The sequence below is a fragment of the Hyperolius riggenbachi genome, chromosome 6 (genome assembly GCF_040937935.1).
Source record: "Hyperolius riggenbachi isolate aHypRig1 chromosome 6, aHypRig1.pri, whole genome shotgun sequence".
NCBI lineage: Eukaryota > Metazoa > Chordata > Amphibia > Anura > Hyperoliidae > Hyperolius > Hyperolius riggenbachi.
In genome coordinates, this window is record NC_090651.1 from 235,825,587 (window position 1) to 235,842,265 (window position 16,679).

Consider the following 16,679-nt stretch of genomic DNA (forward strand, 5'->3'; position numbering starts at 1 on the left):
AACGACTGTGCGATGATGCTCCAGAGCAGACAGTTGGTGACTGCATCCATGCTCATGAGGGTTCCCCACAATAAGTGACTGCAGTTTGCAGAGGAGCAAAGACATTGAACTTGCACAAACAGGCGCTGCCGTTCCAATGAATAGTGTTCTGAACGTTGGGCGTATACAGGCTAGTGCTGGCAGAGTTATGGTCTAGGACAGTGATGGCTAACCTTGGCACTCCAGCTGTCCCATGAGGCATTACTGTCCCATGAGGCAATACTCTGACAGCTCTAAGCATAACTTGGGGAGGCAGAGGCATGATGGGATTTGTAGATTTGTCACAGCTGGCGTGCCAAGGTTAGTCAACACTGGTCTAGGAAATGTTTTGTTTGTATGGTCTGGGTGCCTCAATACCTCTGGAAGTGTCTCTCAACTGATATGTATATATCTAAATCCTTGCCAATCAAGTACACCCCCACAAGTTGACAGTGTTCCCTATGACCAATGGGATCTTTCAACTGGACAATGCAATGTCATACTGCCAGAAATATTGGCGAGTGGTTTGGAAATCATCACAGACTTCCAGCTACTTTCCTGACTCTGGTCTATAAAGTCCCCTGACCTAAAGCTAGAACCCAACAAGCACATTTGGGATCACCTCCAGCAATATGCTTGATGACTGGATCCATCACCACATGCCTACTATCAACTGTTGGGTGCACTGCAGACCTACATATACCTCTAGCACCCTTCCAGCATCTTAATGGGTCACTTCTACAGCATCTGGCTCCCACCCATGCTTCTAAAAGCAGTTATTATAGATATTAGCAGGTGTTCATAGAAATGTGACTTAACTGTAGAAATGACTTGTTAAAGGCACTCACAATCAGACGAAAGTAATTTGATTTTTTTATATCTCATATTATATTGAGACTACCCATACTTTATAGTAATATAGAGGTACAAAGCATAGCTTTGAAAAGATTCAGAATGCATTTATTAAATAATTCAAGAGCCCCAAAAAAGGATTAACTATTGAACCTTCATGAAGAATGAGGAGTCCTAAATTCTATTTTTAGTATTTTATCAGTTTTCTACCCATCAGTTAACTTTCTAAAGTTTATTAACTATCCAGACACACCGGTGACTTGTATGTTAGTGCATCTCGCTGTTGTACCCTCTTCACACCTCTCCATGGTATTCTTGCATGATAATCTATCTAATGTATGCACTGATGCCTAGAAGCACACAGGCCTGGTGCACACTGAGCGGTTTTTGTAGCGTTTTCCAAACTGCTTCCGCCTGTGAAAACGCTTGGCTAATGTATTTCAATGGGATGGTGCACACGATTTGAGGTTTTTAGCAAACCGCAAACGTGGGTCCTGCAGCACTTTTGCGGTTTGCAGAAGCGTTTCTGCCTCAATGTAAAGTATAGGAAAAGCTCAAACCGCTCTGGAAAACGCTAGATCAGGGCGGTTTTCCAGGCGTTTTTGTTACAGAAGCTGTTCAGTAACAGCTTTTACTGTAACAATATTTGTAATCTGCTACACAAAAACGCTCCAAAAAAAGCTACGCATGTTTAGAAAACCTCTCTAAACATGCCTAGAATCGCTCTGAACTCTGCTCCAAAAACTTCTAGCGTTTTGAGGATCTGCTAGCGGTTTTGGTGTGCACTGGGCCACAGATATATTTGTCAAGGGTTTCTCTTACCTCTACAACTAATTAGTGGTTCCTGGTATGTTAATGCACCCGACTTGTCTACTGGCTTGCATTACTGAACATTAGCACATTGGTCATGATGCCAGAAAGAAAGTTGCACTTTGCTGGTTTCACATCAAAGACCCAATCAATTTCAGGAGAGTTAAAAAATGTTTTTGGGGTTGTTGTTTTTTTGTAAATCTGATTAAGATTTAAAGTGAAAATGTGTCTCTTTATAGTGTCAGGACCATTGTTTCTATTTTCAGAGTTTTAGATTGCACTTCAAAGGGAGTATGGCCTAATGCAACTGATATTGATTATTAGCAGAATGCTTTAAGTACCTAATGGCATCTATCAACATACAAAAATAATCCCTGTGTTCCCTTTTGATATTTAAAAGTGGCCATACCCTAGTACAGTGATCTGCAAACTTGGCTCTCTAGCTGTTAACCTCCTTGGCGGTTCAATTTTTTTCACCAAGGAGGCTGCATTACACTTTTTTTGTAATTTTTTTTTTCTGTTTCATGCAGCTACCGGAGTGGTAGCTACATGAAACACCACTAGAGGGCGCATGTGTCCCGCTAGTCCGATTGCCGCCGGCAACAACAGCAAACAGGAGATTGCGTATAGAACGCGATCTCCTGTTTGGCTTCTCCTGTTGCCATGGCGACGATCGGAATGACGTCATGGACGTCAGGCGCACCCGATCCAGCCCTTTGCGCTGCCCGGGAGTGATTGGTCCAGGCTGCGCAGGGCTCTGGCGGGGGGGGGGGGCCCTCTTCCGCCACTGCGTGCGGTAGATCGCCGCGCGGCAGCGCCGATCAAGCTGTACGCGTGGCTAGCAAACTGCTGGCTGCGCGTACAGCACTTTACAGAATTTAAATCGCCCCACCAGGGGCTGAGATATCCTCCGAGGCGGCTTCCCCCGAGCTCAGCTCGGGGTTACCACTAAGGAGGTTAAGGAACTGCAAGTCCCACAATGCATTGTGGGAGTCTGAGAGCCACAGTCATGATTCATAAAGGCAACTGCATTGTGGGACTTGTAGTTCCTTAACAGCTGAAGAGCCAAGTTTGCAGATCACTGCACTAGTAGATGGCCCCTCTGGGCCCCTGTTGTGTTGGCAGTGGGGCATGCTCACGTGCTCCTTGGCATATTTCTCCTGTGTCCTATGTCCGTCCTCGCTGGCCCCTTGTCTCCTGTGACCTGGCAGGATGTACGCAGACTCATAACGTACATGATGCCAGGCCACAGGGAACAGACACCCTGGCAGGGCAGAGACATGACAGGAGGAAGCATGCCGGTGGACAGGTAAGTGCACCCTGCTGCCAACGCTCTGCAGGGGCCCAGGGGAGCGCTATCGTAGATTGGGGGGGAGAGGGGGGGGTACCAGGAGGGGTATCTTCAATCAGCTGCTAATCTACCACTGCTATAAATTTATGCTTTTAATATCCAGTTCTGCCTTATGTCAGAGTTTTACAATTTTGAAAGGCAATTCTTCGCGCAGTAACCCAGTGAAGGTATTTAAAGCAAAGTTTATTTTTGACGAAAAGTAATTTTCTGGATTTGTGATCTCACATTGTGTCAATGCGTAATACATTATAAATGCTAGGGCACCCATTAGAAACAGCCTCTCAGGCAATCATGTGTCACATAGTGTGACTTTAGCAACGGATCTGCTATAAACCCCAATAGAAGTTTGTTATTATGAAGGGAGTATATATACATGCAACGCCTATTACCTTCCTCTGAGATAGCTGCTCTGCAGAATGAGCCCTGTCTTCTGCTGATGCCAAGAATGGAACAGCTGCCCGCACAGATATCAGCAGCTGGCATATCTTCTCATGGATACTAGTCCAGTCCGCACGCTGGTGCTCTACATCACTAGAGGAGAGATGGCAGCAAGTGTAGTATAGAATATACAATATAAACCTTCTAAACTGACAGCAGGAGTTATACTGTCCATAGAAAATAGACTACAAGGCGTATTGTAATACAGTACTAAATAAGCAAGCTCAAGAAATAAAGTAGCAAAAAGCAAAGATCGGAATAGCTTTGTTAGTTTGTCTGGACATGAAGGCCAGACCTGGGGCACTTTGAGGCTCAAATGCAGTACAGAGGAGAATAAAAGGTATTTATATACTGTCATTTCCTTCAAGCCAGGATTATAAACAAATCTTCTCTCTATCTCTTAGTAGTCCGATTTATCAGATATCCTCTTTTCTTGCTTCTTGCCTTGTCTATTTTCTCGGAGGTGGCAACAGTAGTATCAGCTAATCAAACAGTTTCTACAAACAAGAGTAAGTATTGGTGATTCCTTTAGGCCCCTTTCAGGCTGGCTGCTGAACTGCACGTTTGCCAAGCAGATCAGCCTCCCATCTGCTGCCTGCCATTGCAATAGCCGAATTGCAGCAGTTGTTAGGGCCGTTCCCATTTGGGCGATTAGCGGGTGATTCCTGCTAATCGCCGAAGCGCTAGTGCTTTTTAAAGCGAACAATACAAACCAAATGGCAGTGATCTCACTGCCGCGGGTGATTCGTGATTAGCGGCAATTGCAAAACGAGATTCTGAAGTGATTGCGATACAGTGCTTAAAAAAGCACTGATTGTGATCGCTCAGGAATCACAAGTGATTTTACTGGGCTAATCGCGGTAAAATCACCCACGATAGCTAGAGTGAATGAGCCCTAACATCACGCATGTCAAGTAGTGGTGTTACTAGGTGGTGGAGGAACACAACATGCCGAGTCTGAGCACAGCCCTCCGTGGGGGGTGGCGTCTGTATAGGGTAGGTACCGAGCTCTTGGCCGGTGCAGGAGAGCAGCTGACAGTCAGTAAGACAGACAGACACAGAACATTTATATCCTGCTTTTCTCTTGGCGGACTCAAAGCACCAGAGTTGCAGCCACTAGGACACGCTCTATAAGCAGTAGCAGTGTTAGGGAGTCTTTCCCAAGGATCCTTACTGAATAGGTGCTGGCTTTCTGAACAGGAAGAGCCGAGATTCGAACCATGGTCTCTTGTGTCAGAGGAAGAGCCCTTAAAGGGAAGGTTTAGGGAAACCTTTAAAAAAATAAAAATCCATATCCACTTACGTGGGGCTTCCTCCAGCCCGTGGCAGGCAGGAGGTGCCCTCGCCGCAGCTCCAGAGGCTTCCGGTCGTCTTCGGTGTCCAACCCGACCTGGCCAGGCCGGCTGCCAGGTCGGGCTCTTCTGCGCTCCAAGTACGGGCTCTTCTGCGTCCCACGCGGGCGCGCTGACGTCATCGGACGTCCTCCGGGCTTTACTGCGCAGGCGCAGAACTACTGCTCCTGCGCAGTACAGCCCGGAGGACGTCCGATGACGTCAGCGCGCTCGCGTGGGACGCAGAAGAGCCCGTACTTGGAGCGCAGAAGAGCCCGACCTGGCAGCCGGCCTGGCCAGGTCGGGTCGGCCACCGAAGACGACCGGAAGCCTCTGGAGCGGCGGCGAGGGCACCTCCTGCCTGCCACGGGCTGGAGGAAGCCCCAGGTAAGTGGATATGGATTTTTATTTTTTTAAAGGTTTCCCTGAACCTTCCCTTTAACCATTACACTATCCAGCCACTACAAGTGACTTCACCGCTTGTCAGTTGCCCGTGTGAAAGGACCCTTAGAAGGGAGGTACAGAGGATCACCTAGATTAGAATACAGAGATCGGGAGCCCAATGGTGCGGTGAGATCAATCTGAAAAAATGATCAATCCCATCAGTCTTATTGAATGGTCAGCAGGTTTTTGTCCATTAGTGGGCACAACTGATGGTTTCCAAACTACGGTATTATACCGCTGATCTAAACAATTGTGCAGCAGATTATATTGTTAATGGCCACCTTAATGTCCACAGCAAAGCTGCCATGTAACCAACTGAGACAATCTCAATTACCAACAGCACAGAAACTGACTACTTCAGCTGGTTATGTCAAACCATACATCATTCCTAAAGTATACTGTAGACAAAGATTTACTCCAAATTAACCTGTCTGGATAGTGCAGAGGGCAGCAGCACCTTTCTAAAGAGGCTGTTCCTGCCTATATGATAATTGTGATCAGGGCCGGATTTACCATAAGGCACAGTAGGCACGTGCCTACAGGCACCTGATGATGGAAAGGCGTCTCACTCCCCTCCCTTAGTACCTACCTCCTTCTTTCCCTATGCAGCGTTCTAAGCACAGCATAAATTAGAGGTTACTCTCCAAGCTATCAGCATTTTAGTAATGAGTTCTACCTTCAGTTTGGGTCACCACTAGCTATTTAATACTGAGGGTACTTCTGGCTACCTAATACTAAGGGGAACCTGTAGCTATCTATGTCGGGTAAGGGAGAAGTGACAGCTGGGACAGCCAGCACACTTGTGGTGCAGTTTTGTGGTGTTTGTAGGTTCATGGAGGGCGAAGTCTAGGGTTCCAGAGCATTCGTGCCTATAGGCTCCTGAGATGTAAATCCAGGCCTGATTGTGATCAAAAGGAAACGATTCGGTCCATAAATGGAATAGAAATTATAACCAATCTGTTCATTTCAGATAGGATTTATTCGAAAAAACAAATCCATAATTTGCTGTCGATTGGTACCATCAACAGCATCCAATCTGATCGATCAGAAGGTCGACTGGAATGTAAAATAGTATAATTAGTGGGCACCTTAAGGCCTCATTCACACCTAAAAACAAAAACGCAAACTTTTTGCATTTTTTGTGCACTCCCCCCTTGCCCCCAACACTCCACTGCGCACTGCGTTTCTGGAAAAAGCGCTTTTCCAGAGCGGTTTTGTAATTCACTCCCTGACGCAAGTCAGGAAGTGAACTCTTTGACCCTAAAAAGAATAAATACAATGTATATATTCTTAAAAACGCCAACGCAATCGCTGCACAAAGCGATTTTGTGAGTGTTTGCATTTTCCTATACCTTCCATTGAAGCAAAATTACCCCAAGAATGGTTCAGGCACTGCTTTGCGGCACACACAGGGCACAAACCGCGCTCATATGAACCTTCTCATAGACATTCATTGCACAAGCGTTTTGTAGGCGATTTTTGCGCTTGAAAAAAGGCCGAAAATGCCCCTAGTGTGAACGAACCCTAACAGTTACCGCCCCCTTACCCCGTCAACCTGTCCTTTGGTAAACATCAGACATCAAACATCTCCTTTGCCATTCTCAACAAGGCAGGAATTAATTCACAACCAGCTGAAGGAAGTCTATCATTCAGCCATGGCACGGTATAAGCCTCTGCTCGCCACTGGATAGGGCTGGGCAATGCAGCATTGGTGTCAGTGTATCAGCACTCTCTGCTTACCAGTAGTACGTGACCTTGCAGCCATCGCACTGGACATAGGCCGGGCTGTGGCACAGCTCACACACCAGCTTCACACCTTTGGAGTTGGAAAGTGGATTCACACTGGACATGGCTGCGCTGCAGGAATCATAGCACCGCTCTCAGACGTGTGGGCTGCCGTTGTTAGGGACGCTGACACAGTTGTCAGGCGGCGGCACGGTGCGCCCTCTGGTGGAAGCACGGCAGCACACATGATAATTAGCCCAATAGAAGCGGTCCCGCCTCAAAGTAGTAGTGGCATATGCCCCATTCAAAGATGGCGCCCGAGGCGTCTAGTCGCATAGGAAGTGGCTGACAAGGGAGCTGGGTGCACTGTTGTAAGGTGAGGTGACAGCTCAGGCTATATAGAGCGAGTGGCAGAAGGACAGCAGCAGCATGGCAGAGAAACTCCGGGAAGACTTCGCACCCCCGCAGGCTGATGTAGAGGCTGCAGCCCTGGCCATGGAGGCATTTGCCCGCAGCCACAGCTCTGATGGGCGCCGGGTAGTGCTGATCACCTCGGGGGGTACTAAGGTGCCTCTGGAATCCCGTACGGTGCGCTTCCTGGATAACTTCAGCAGCGGGCGCAGAGGAGCCGCCTCAGCGGAATATTTCCTGCGGGCCGGCTACGCCGTGATCTTCCTGCACCGGCACCGGTCCATGTATCCATATAGCCGCCGCTACAGCGCCATCAACTGGCTGGACGCTCTGCGCCTGCTGCCCGCCACTGCTCCCGGCCAGGGGGAGCCCCGGGTGGAGGCAGAGCAGCGCCACCTGCCGGGTATCGTGCAAGTCCTGCAGGACTACCACAGCATGAGGGAGTCGGGGAGACTGCTGCCCATAGAGTTCAACACCCTTTCCGACTACCTGCACCTACTGCTGGCTGCTGCACGGGCACTCAATCCACTAGGTGGGTGCTCCAACACACAGGGGCATGAGCTATTTTTTCCTGGTCTGGTGAAGGAAAAATGGACATAAAACAAACCTGTAGGGGATTATTAGCCCAAAGATGTAGGTACTTCCCCCTCCAGTGCTCTGTCCCAGCGCTGCAACACTCAAAATTTGCAGCGGTGCTCTGGTACAATACCAGGGCCCAGAGGTGTTGCTAGCCCCAAAGATCAGTGGCATGTGCCCCAGATATATTCTGGGGTGCCCCAGATGTCCCCCAGGAAGAGTTAGCTGAGGTGCCTCAATGGTGGGCAAGCTGGGTGCTGTGATGCATTAATGGGGGTATGCTGGGTGCTGTGGCGCCTCTGGATGTTGTTGGGTGCGGTGGTGCCTTTATGGGGGAATGCTGGGAGTTGTGGTGCCTCAATGGGAGGTCCATGGAAGTAGAGACGGGACAAGGTCCTCCAGCACCTAAGGCTGAGACACCAAAGTGCCCCCCCCCCATTCATCACACACTGATTACTATTACAGTAAGAGGCGTCCCAGGGGCCCCAACACCCTAATCTCTAGTTATCTGGCTTGCATTCACTGCCATGTATCCCCTTTTCTTATTTCTCTCTGCTACAAACACAATAGGGGAATAATAGCTGAGTGAGTTGTGCGCCCCCTCCTACACAGCGCACTTAGGCTGGAGCCTCTCCTGCCTCGGCCCGGCCCTGCATGGAAGCATGGGAGGGGGTCCACTAGAAGGTCAGGAAATGCTATGGGGGGATTGCCAGACAGCAGCAGGGCAGCCCTCACAGCAGAAAGCCAGCACAGAAGCCAGGTAACTGCCTAGTTATGTTTAAGTGAAGCTGCCTATGTGATATGTTGCATTTTTTAATTTTTATAAATGAAGGGGCTTCATCCAACATTTTGCTGGGCAGGCCTACTTAGACCGCTGTTAAAGAGACTCCGTAACAAAAATTGCATCCTGTTTTTTATCATCCTACAAGTTCCAAAAGCTATTCTAATGTGTTCTGGCTTACTGCAGCACTTTGTACTATCACAGTCTCTGTAATAAATCAACTTATCTCTCTCTTGTCAGACTTGTCAGCCTGTGTCTGGAAGGCTGCCAAGTTCTTCAGTGTTGTGGTTCTGCTATGAACTCCCCCTTCCAGGCCCATCTATGCACACTGCCTGTGTGTTATTTAGATTACAGCAGCTTCTCTCTTCTCTCTTATCTTTTACAAGCTGGATAAATCGTCCTCTGAGCTGGCTGGGCTTTCACATAGTGAGGAATTACAGACAAGGGCAAAGCTGTTTGCAGGAAGAAAAGAGCAGCCTGAAACCTAAGTGCATGAGAGATGCAGGAGGAAAGAAACACACAAATGATCTCTTGAGAATCAAAAGGAAGGCTGTATACAGCCTGCTTGTGTATGGATGTATTTTCTATGTGTGGACATACTGTACATCAACCTACTTCCTGTTTTGGTGGCCATTTTGTTTGTTTATAAACAAACTTTTAAAAACTGTTTTTAACCACTTTTAATGCGGTGGGGAGCGGCGAAATTGTGACAGAGGGTAATAGGAGATGTCCCCTAACGCACTGGTATGTTTACTTTTGTGTGATTTTAACAATACAGATTCTCTTTAAGTTTGTGTAAATTTGGCTCCACCCATGACCACACCCATATTCTGGTGCATGGCCACACCCATCTTCCTGCTGGAGTGCCCAAAAGTGCCCCAGATCTCTTAGGATCCTAGCAGCGCCCCTGCCTAGGGCTTGTGGATGGGTTTCCAGGTGGGTAGCCAGGGAGCCCATACTGCAGGTAGCCAGAGAGCCCTCCCCCTTCATTTACATAGTAAGAGAACCCCCCTTAAGGTTCACCCCTTTAGCTATCCACATTTAGATGGGAGACAAAATTTCCCTTTCACGAGTCCCTTCAGCCCTAAACATGACATTTTCCCTTATTTCTGTATTTTATAAAAACAATTGTATGGAAAATTGATTTTTCATTTACTATCAGAAAAATCTATTGAATTTTCAATCTTGCGGAATGGTGTAAAATTGTGATCCAGAAAAATTAATGGATGTTATTGCTTTATGGATACATTAAATCAAGAAAATGAATCTAAAGATATAAAATTGTATGATGTATGGCTTTTTTGCTATTCCTGTTTTTCACAATACTTCCCCCTACAACTGCTTTTTGTCTTACATTTCAGGATCGAGTGCCATGTTTTACTTAGCAGCAGCAGTGTCTGACTTTTACATTCCAGCCTCGGAGATGCCAGAACATAAAATTCAGTCTTCTAGTGGCCCATTACAGGTATGCCAGAAATCAGCATATTTTTATTATCCATGGCTGCAGCAGCGACATCTCCCGAAAAACACTTTTGTGTGGTATATTCCATCCACAGTCCCAAACCAAGCAACTCATAGGCCCTTCAAACCTTTGGCGAAAAAAGGTGTTCTACATTACTTCTCTTCCCAACCTTAAAAGAATACTGAGCTGACACGATGCGATAGATGTGTATGTACAGTGCCAAATACACGACTATGCTGTTCCTTTTTTTTTCTTTCTCTGCCTGAAAGAGTTAGTCAAAGATGCAAATGACAGTTTCTGTCCATTAGGGACCTGGTCTGATTGTAGATCACTGAAGTACCCTTACTGATAAGGAATTACAGCCATAAAACAATATCCTGGCAGAAAATGGCTTCTAAGAGCAAGAAATAAATAAAAAGGGTCAATAGTTAATAGATTTTAGCTTTGGCATACGTCAATGATTGTATCATTGAGCAAAGACAATGGAACAGTAAAAAGTAGCTTTCAATATAAAATAAAACCGTGGGATATCTAAAAGTAATTTTTAGGAGGTGGGTATATAGTCCATTCCATGATGTAGATACCGAGGCCCTGAAGATCCTTCCCAATCTCCTCAATTGGGATACTGCCTATTCAATCAACATGGAAATACCTCTTGTGTTTAGGAACAGTGATCATATTGCAGATTCCTCTCCCTACCTTCTTCCATGCTACATCCAAAACACAGCTTCTTTCCAGTGTAGGACTGCAGATGGAGAGGCAGTGGTCATGTGTCCTCTCTTAGCATCATAAAGATTTTTACCATTTTAAATGTAGAAATGGACAGCATCAGAATTGGCGTGAAATGCAAGATATTCCTGTTTTTTTTGCATTTGTGCCGACTGTAGTTCCACTTTAAACAAAGCATACCCAAACAGACATGAGCTGTGATAAACATAGGCACATATAGTAGCACACCTACAGTATTTAGAATTTGCAAAACCTTAATTTTTATCTATGCAAATGAGGCAGTCAAATGCAGCCTACAACTCACTTGAAAAGTAAATAGAAACAAAATACACTTATTTGACCATGCAAACAATACTGAAAATTCTGAAAAGTATATAAGCTTTTTATTTTCTTTGGGAGCTGAATGAAGCAAATTTAGCATAACACTGATATGCTGCTGTGCATGATTGAGTATAAAAGAACCCCTTACAATGAAAATAATATGGAACTTCAGGAGCATTTTATATACCATTGCTACTACACCTACAATTATTATCTGAGTTTATTTTCTGTTCAAGTTTGCTATATGAAATGCGGCTTTAATTATATCAGTAAAACCAGTAATTCAATATGTGTTTTTATTTTAGATCACAATGAAGATGGTTCCTAAAATGTTGTCCCCTCTGGTGAAAGATTGGGCCCCTAAAGCCTTTGTGATTTCTTTTAAGCTGGAAACCAATCCACAGATATTAATTGAGAGAGCTCATAAAGCGCTGGATACCTACCGCCATCAGGTGGTGGTGGCCAACATACTGGATACTCTGAGAACATGCGTAGTGATTGTGACCAGCAATGATGAGGCAAATCTCTCTATAACTAATGAGGAAGATAGATCGGGAGTAGAGATAGAAGAAAAGATCATAGAAGACTTGACATTACGTCACAAACATTTTATAGAGCAGTCAGACTCCAACTAGCCGTCCAACCCAATGTCCATGGGTTAACAACTTGCACGAACTGGGGTTCTATAATAATCTTCATTATAAGGACTCCACAAAATACTGTGTTTACGCAACACCCTCTGAGGTTCTGCTGTTCACTTGGACATTACCAGCTAATTAGCTGTTAGGCATATGTAGGCTGGTCTGCTGAGCCAAAGAAAATGTACTCTGCTGCAGTAATAAGGTGCTGCCAACGTTGTAATGCAAAGGCAGCAGGGTTGTCAGAGGACTATGGCCTGGTGAAAAGATAGGGGGAACAAAACAAGTTCAGACGATATAGGCTAATGAACGCATTGGATGCCTCTTCTAATCTCTGAAATGTAGTGGGCACATCATAGTAGCATTGGGCGCTGTTGCATCCATCATGTCTGATCTGATTGTATTTTCCATATCTCTATGCTGTAATTATCTATGTACCTTTACTGTAATGATTGAGATCACGGAAATATGACTAATTTTTGGTACTGTTTCCCATGGCATTTGTCATTTCTCTTTGCAGCACTGACTACCCATCCATACAGCAAAACCTTGACTCCCATTTAATCCTTTTATTTTATTCCTAGAAAACCCAATATGGTCATGAATGAAATTCTAATATTCCGAGTATAAGCAGATTCTCTATTTATGCAGCTTGTAGCAGAACAATGGAATGAAGCTACTGCAGGATTTGACTGGTTTATTTTCAGGTTGGATACTTGAACATGAAAAAATTGGTCACAAAGTTTACATCAACTTAGAATTATTTGCATCTCATTGACCATCCATAAAACCCAACTCATGAGTTGGTGACATTTTTGAGGCTGCCAAAAGGCTCATACACACATCAGACTATAGTCTTTGGAAAATGAAAGATCACAGACCAATCTTACCATCCTTAATGTAGTATGAGAGCCATACTCTACACCAGCCCTTTTCAACCATTTTACCTTGGAGGAACCCTGTAAATAACTTTTGGATCTCAAGGAACCCCTGCAAAAAAAATTTTGGTCTCGAAGGAACCCTTACATTTATTTTTCAGGGGGCATGGTCTTTAAGTAGGTTAGGCTGCTAATTTCACTTTTTCCTATTACACTGCCACTCATACTGTCTCCTGACCCCCCAATTTAGTGCTTCTTGTTACAGTACCACCTATTGTGTGCTCTATTATACTTCCCCCCACAATAGGGTAAAATTCCAAGGAACCCCTGCAGAGTCCTCAAGGAACCCTGGTTGAGAAAGCCTGCTCTACACAGTCTATTCTATGGAGCTGAACTCCCCATCAGAAAAAAAATCTTCGGAAGATGCTGCACACACAGATGCTGTACAGACACAAAAGATCTGTAGCTGCAAAAGATCTGTTCCTGCCAAAAATCCATTCCTGCAAATTGCAATGATAGTCTATGAAATCTGCAGATCATCATACACACATGATTTAACTGACATTCATCTGCAGATCAGATCCACCAGGATGGATTTTCAGATCTGCGGATGATTGCTTGATCTGCAGATGAATGTCAGTTAAATCATGTGTGTATGATGATCTGCAGATCTCTTAGACTATCATTGCAATTCGCAGGAATGGATTTTTGTCAGGAACAGATCTTTTGCAGCTACAGATCTTTTGTGTCTGTGCAGCATCTGTGTGTGCAGCATCTTGCAAAGATTTTTTTTCTGATGTGGAGTTCAGCTCCATAGAAAAGACTGTGTAGAGTATGGCTCTCATACTACATGAAGGGTGGTAAGATTGGTCTGTGATCTTTCATTTTCCAAAGACTATAGTCTGATGTGTGTATGAGCCTAAACAGAGCAAGATTCAGGAGATGGCTAATGCTGGGAATACACTGGGAGTTTTCTGGGCAGATGGCTTGATAGATAATTAGCGACAGGTCCGATCTGACTTAGATCATTGGGAAGTGAATCTGCTCCCCCAAAACAAGTCACTATCAATTCCCAGCATAAGTCCTAATGTCAACCTGGGCAAATTTTAATGTACCTCACTCTTTATTAAGGAAATTCAAAACTTATTGAAATACCACACAAGTAGGAACATGCACATCCCCTGCAAATCATAAACCATACATTTTAATTGGGGAGCACTGACAGCCCATCTGTAATGAGTTTGTTTTTATCTAATCTGTTTTATTGTGCTTCCTGTTCTTTCCCCCAGATGCTGTACATGATTTTCCATGTTAATGTAGTGTGGTTGCAAGTTTGTACATATACAAATGTGCACAACATAAAATGTGTGGATTTTTGCAACTCACAAGTGTTAAGGGTCCCTTTACACTGCATGTTGTGGCACCAAGAGTCTTATTGCATTTTGGTCATACAGTGTGACCATACAGTGAAGCACACTGTACAAAGAACTGTCACTGTAAATGCGCTAGTTGATAAATGCACAGCATACTGTGTTACTCTGATGGGACCCACCACACCTTATGTGACTGTATCATTGCATCATGTTTGGATGTGATATTCTCTATTGCGACACAATAGATTCAGTGTGACAGGACCCTTAAAATGTAGTTGAGGTATTAACTAATCCATCATTTATAAGCCTCCAGCCCCATGTGGGGTGTGGGCTCCCTCAGTGTCCTTCCTGGCTGCTCCATAGTCTTGCACTTTGCACTGGAGTGCGACTGGCCAATTTATCTGTGCTGAGAATTAAAAAAAAAATAAAAAAAAATGGAGCAGCTGGGGAGGATGGTGAGGGAGCCCACAAGTGGCTGGAGGAAACCCCAGGTAAGTATAAATCTCAGGTGTTGAACTCCAGGTCTGGAGCACCAGATCCAAGCCAGTGTTTAGGATGGACTGAGAAATAGAGGAATGTGTTCTACTTGATGGACCACACCTTTCCTGATTCATACCCATCAATTAATTTGAGCTGTGTCAAAAATGTGTAAGGACCTCGGCCCTCGAAGGACCAGTTTGACATTCCTGGTATAAATGATGCGTTACTTAAAGTGGACCTAAACTCTTGCACAGGACAGAAAGAAAACCGAGAGAGATGTATCCTGTATGTATATAGAGAGCTTAGCCTGTCTAATCACAAGCTATTTTTTTCCCCCATCAATATTGATCATTCCATTAAATCTGCTAAAAATCGATGCACCAACATGCTGGCCCAACCAATCCTTAAATCAATTATTGGCCAAAATTGGTCAATTGTACTGGATGGAAGATATTAATCAATCCATGTGCAAATCATGTGCATTGCATGGAAGGCTTCAATCAGATTAACTCCCCTCCTGAACAAATTATGATCTGAGAGGGTTTTATTTTTTTTCACCACATTGAATAATGTATGGCTAGCGGTAAGCCTCGTACACACGCAGCTAAAGTCGGCCGATAACTGCCTCAGCCAATAGGCATGTGTACAGTAGTACCTGACCGCAAGCGATTAGTCAGATGCATTAACTTGGCTGAGCGACGGCAAACTCCTTTGTCCACGCCACTCCTCTGCGTGACATGTATGCACCAATGTCACCACACAGCTGACAAGTCTGTATAGGCCAGCCCAGCAAAGTCACCCAAAGGGATTGGGTCCTGATCTCAGAAGGGGGACATCAGTTAAAGGTGTGTACAGACCTTCAGACTACCATGGAACCTCTGTCTACTTTTAAGCATTACTTGCTTCACTACTGAGTCATGGATAAAATATAGATAAGAGCTCACAGGTTCATTAGGTTAAGTTGCCAACCTTTAGGCTTCTTGCACACAGGGACGTTACAGGCGCACGTTAGTGCAGCCTGTAATGCTCCCCCAACGCACAGCAATGTAACACAAGTGGGCTGTTAACACTGCCCACGTTGCGTGACATTGTAAAGCAGCAAAGTGCTGCATGCTGTGCGTTCTATGCAGCTAAGCCGCGTTAGACTGTTTGCACATGCTCAGTCATGTTGGGGAGGAGGGGAGAGCGGCTGGGCACATGGCTTATTAATATTCACTGCACTCAGTGACGTGCAGTGTTTACTTTCTGGAGCGGCCGCTCTGTGCGGCGATTGGCCGGGCGGGACCACGTGATGCCGCATGCGTCCAAGAGTACGCATCACGGACGCCAGAGTGAGCTGCACAACGCGGCTCACTCCGACGTCCACACCAGAGAGCACCAGGCGTTGCGTTAGGGGCACGTCATGTGCCCTATAACGTCCCCTAAACGCAACATCCTGGTGTGTAACTAGCCTTAAAGTATATCAGAGACGTGAGACTAAAGATTTGATACTTACCTGGGACTTTCTCCCACCCCATAACGGCATCCTCTTGCAGTCCGCTGTTCAGCCGCGATCAGACCCGGTAACTGGCACAGTTGGGTCCAGTCTAAGTCTTCGGCGCATGTGCAGTAGACCCAGACGTGATGTGACCGAGTCAGCTCTTGGGGCTTATCGTAGCTGAATGGCAAACTGCGGGAGGACTGCGTGGGACTCAGACAAGCTTTTGGGGCTGGAGGAAGCCCTGGGTAAGTATCAAATCTTTAGGCTTACACGTTTCTGGTTTACTTTAAATCACCAGAACGAAGCATTTACGATGATTCAGTCCTTCACATGCAGATCTTGATTGAGGTTTGAAGTTTAACACTTAAAGAGAACCTGTAACAAACAAAAAAAGTTCCCCTGGGGGGTACTCACCTCGGGAGGATCCCATGCAGGCAATCCAGCGATGGCTCCCCCAAAATCCTTCGACAAGCGCTGATAAATTTACCTTTCCTAGCTCCAACGGGGGCGCTGTTACTGCTCTCTGCACAAAGATAGGCGAAAATAGCCGATCTCCATCGGGTCCGCCCTACTGCGCAGGC

At 45.5% G+C, this 16,679-nt stretch overlaps 2 protein-coding genes across 2 annotated transcripts in view; one reads left to right on the forward strand and one right to left on the reverse strand.

The window, feature by feature from the left end:
• Positions 1 to 7,764, reverse strand: part of ZMYND12 (zinc finger MYND-type containing 12) — a 25,460-nt gene extending 17,696 nt beyond the window's left edge. Inside the window, exons 1-2 of the mRNA XM_068240546.1 lie at positions 6,985 to 7,764; positions 3,421 to 3,562 (exon numbers count right to left, since the gene is read on the reverse strand). Of these exons, the coding sequence (XP_068096647.1) occupies positions 3,421 to 3,562; positions 6,985 to 7,094 (252 nt within the window). The 5' untranslated portion in view covers positions 7,095 to 7,764. The remainder of the gene's footprint in view (positions 1 to 3,420; positions 3,563 to 6,984) is intronic.
• PPCS (phosphopantothenoylcysteine synthetase) lies at positions 7,251 to 12,377 on the forward strand. The gene is made up of 3 exons (XM_068240547.1): positions 7,251 to 7,912; positions 10,099 to 10,202; positions 11,555 to 12,377. The coding sequence occupies exons 1-3, from the start codon at positions 7,399 to 7,401 to the stop codon at positions 11,882 to 11,884; spliced, it is 948 nt and encodes a 315-aa protein (XP_068096648.1). The 5' UTR covers positions 7,251 to 7,398; the 3' UTR covers positions 11,885 to 12,377.
• The last annotated feature ends 4,302 nt before the right edge of the window (positions 12,378 to 16,679 follow it).

Excerpts from the sequence above, each read along its gene's own strand:
- PPCS (XM_068240547.1), top strand. The coding sequence starts at position 7,399 with ATGGCAGAGAAACTCCGGGAAGACTTCGCACCCCCGCAGGCTGATGTA. Across the intron at positions 7,913-10,098 it reads ACGGGCACTCAATCCACTAG|GATCGAGTGCCATGTTTTAC; the intron begins GTGGGTGCTCCA and ends CTTACATTTCAG. Across the intron at positions 10,203-11,554 it reads CTTCTAGTGGCCCATTACAG|ATCACAATGAAGATGGTTCC; the intron begins GTATGCCAGAAA and ends TTTTTATTTTAG.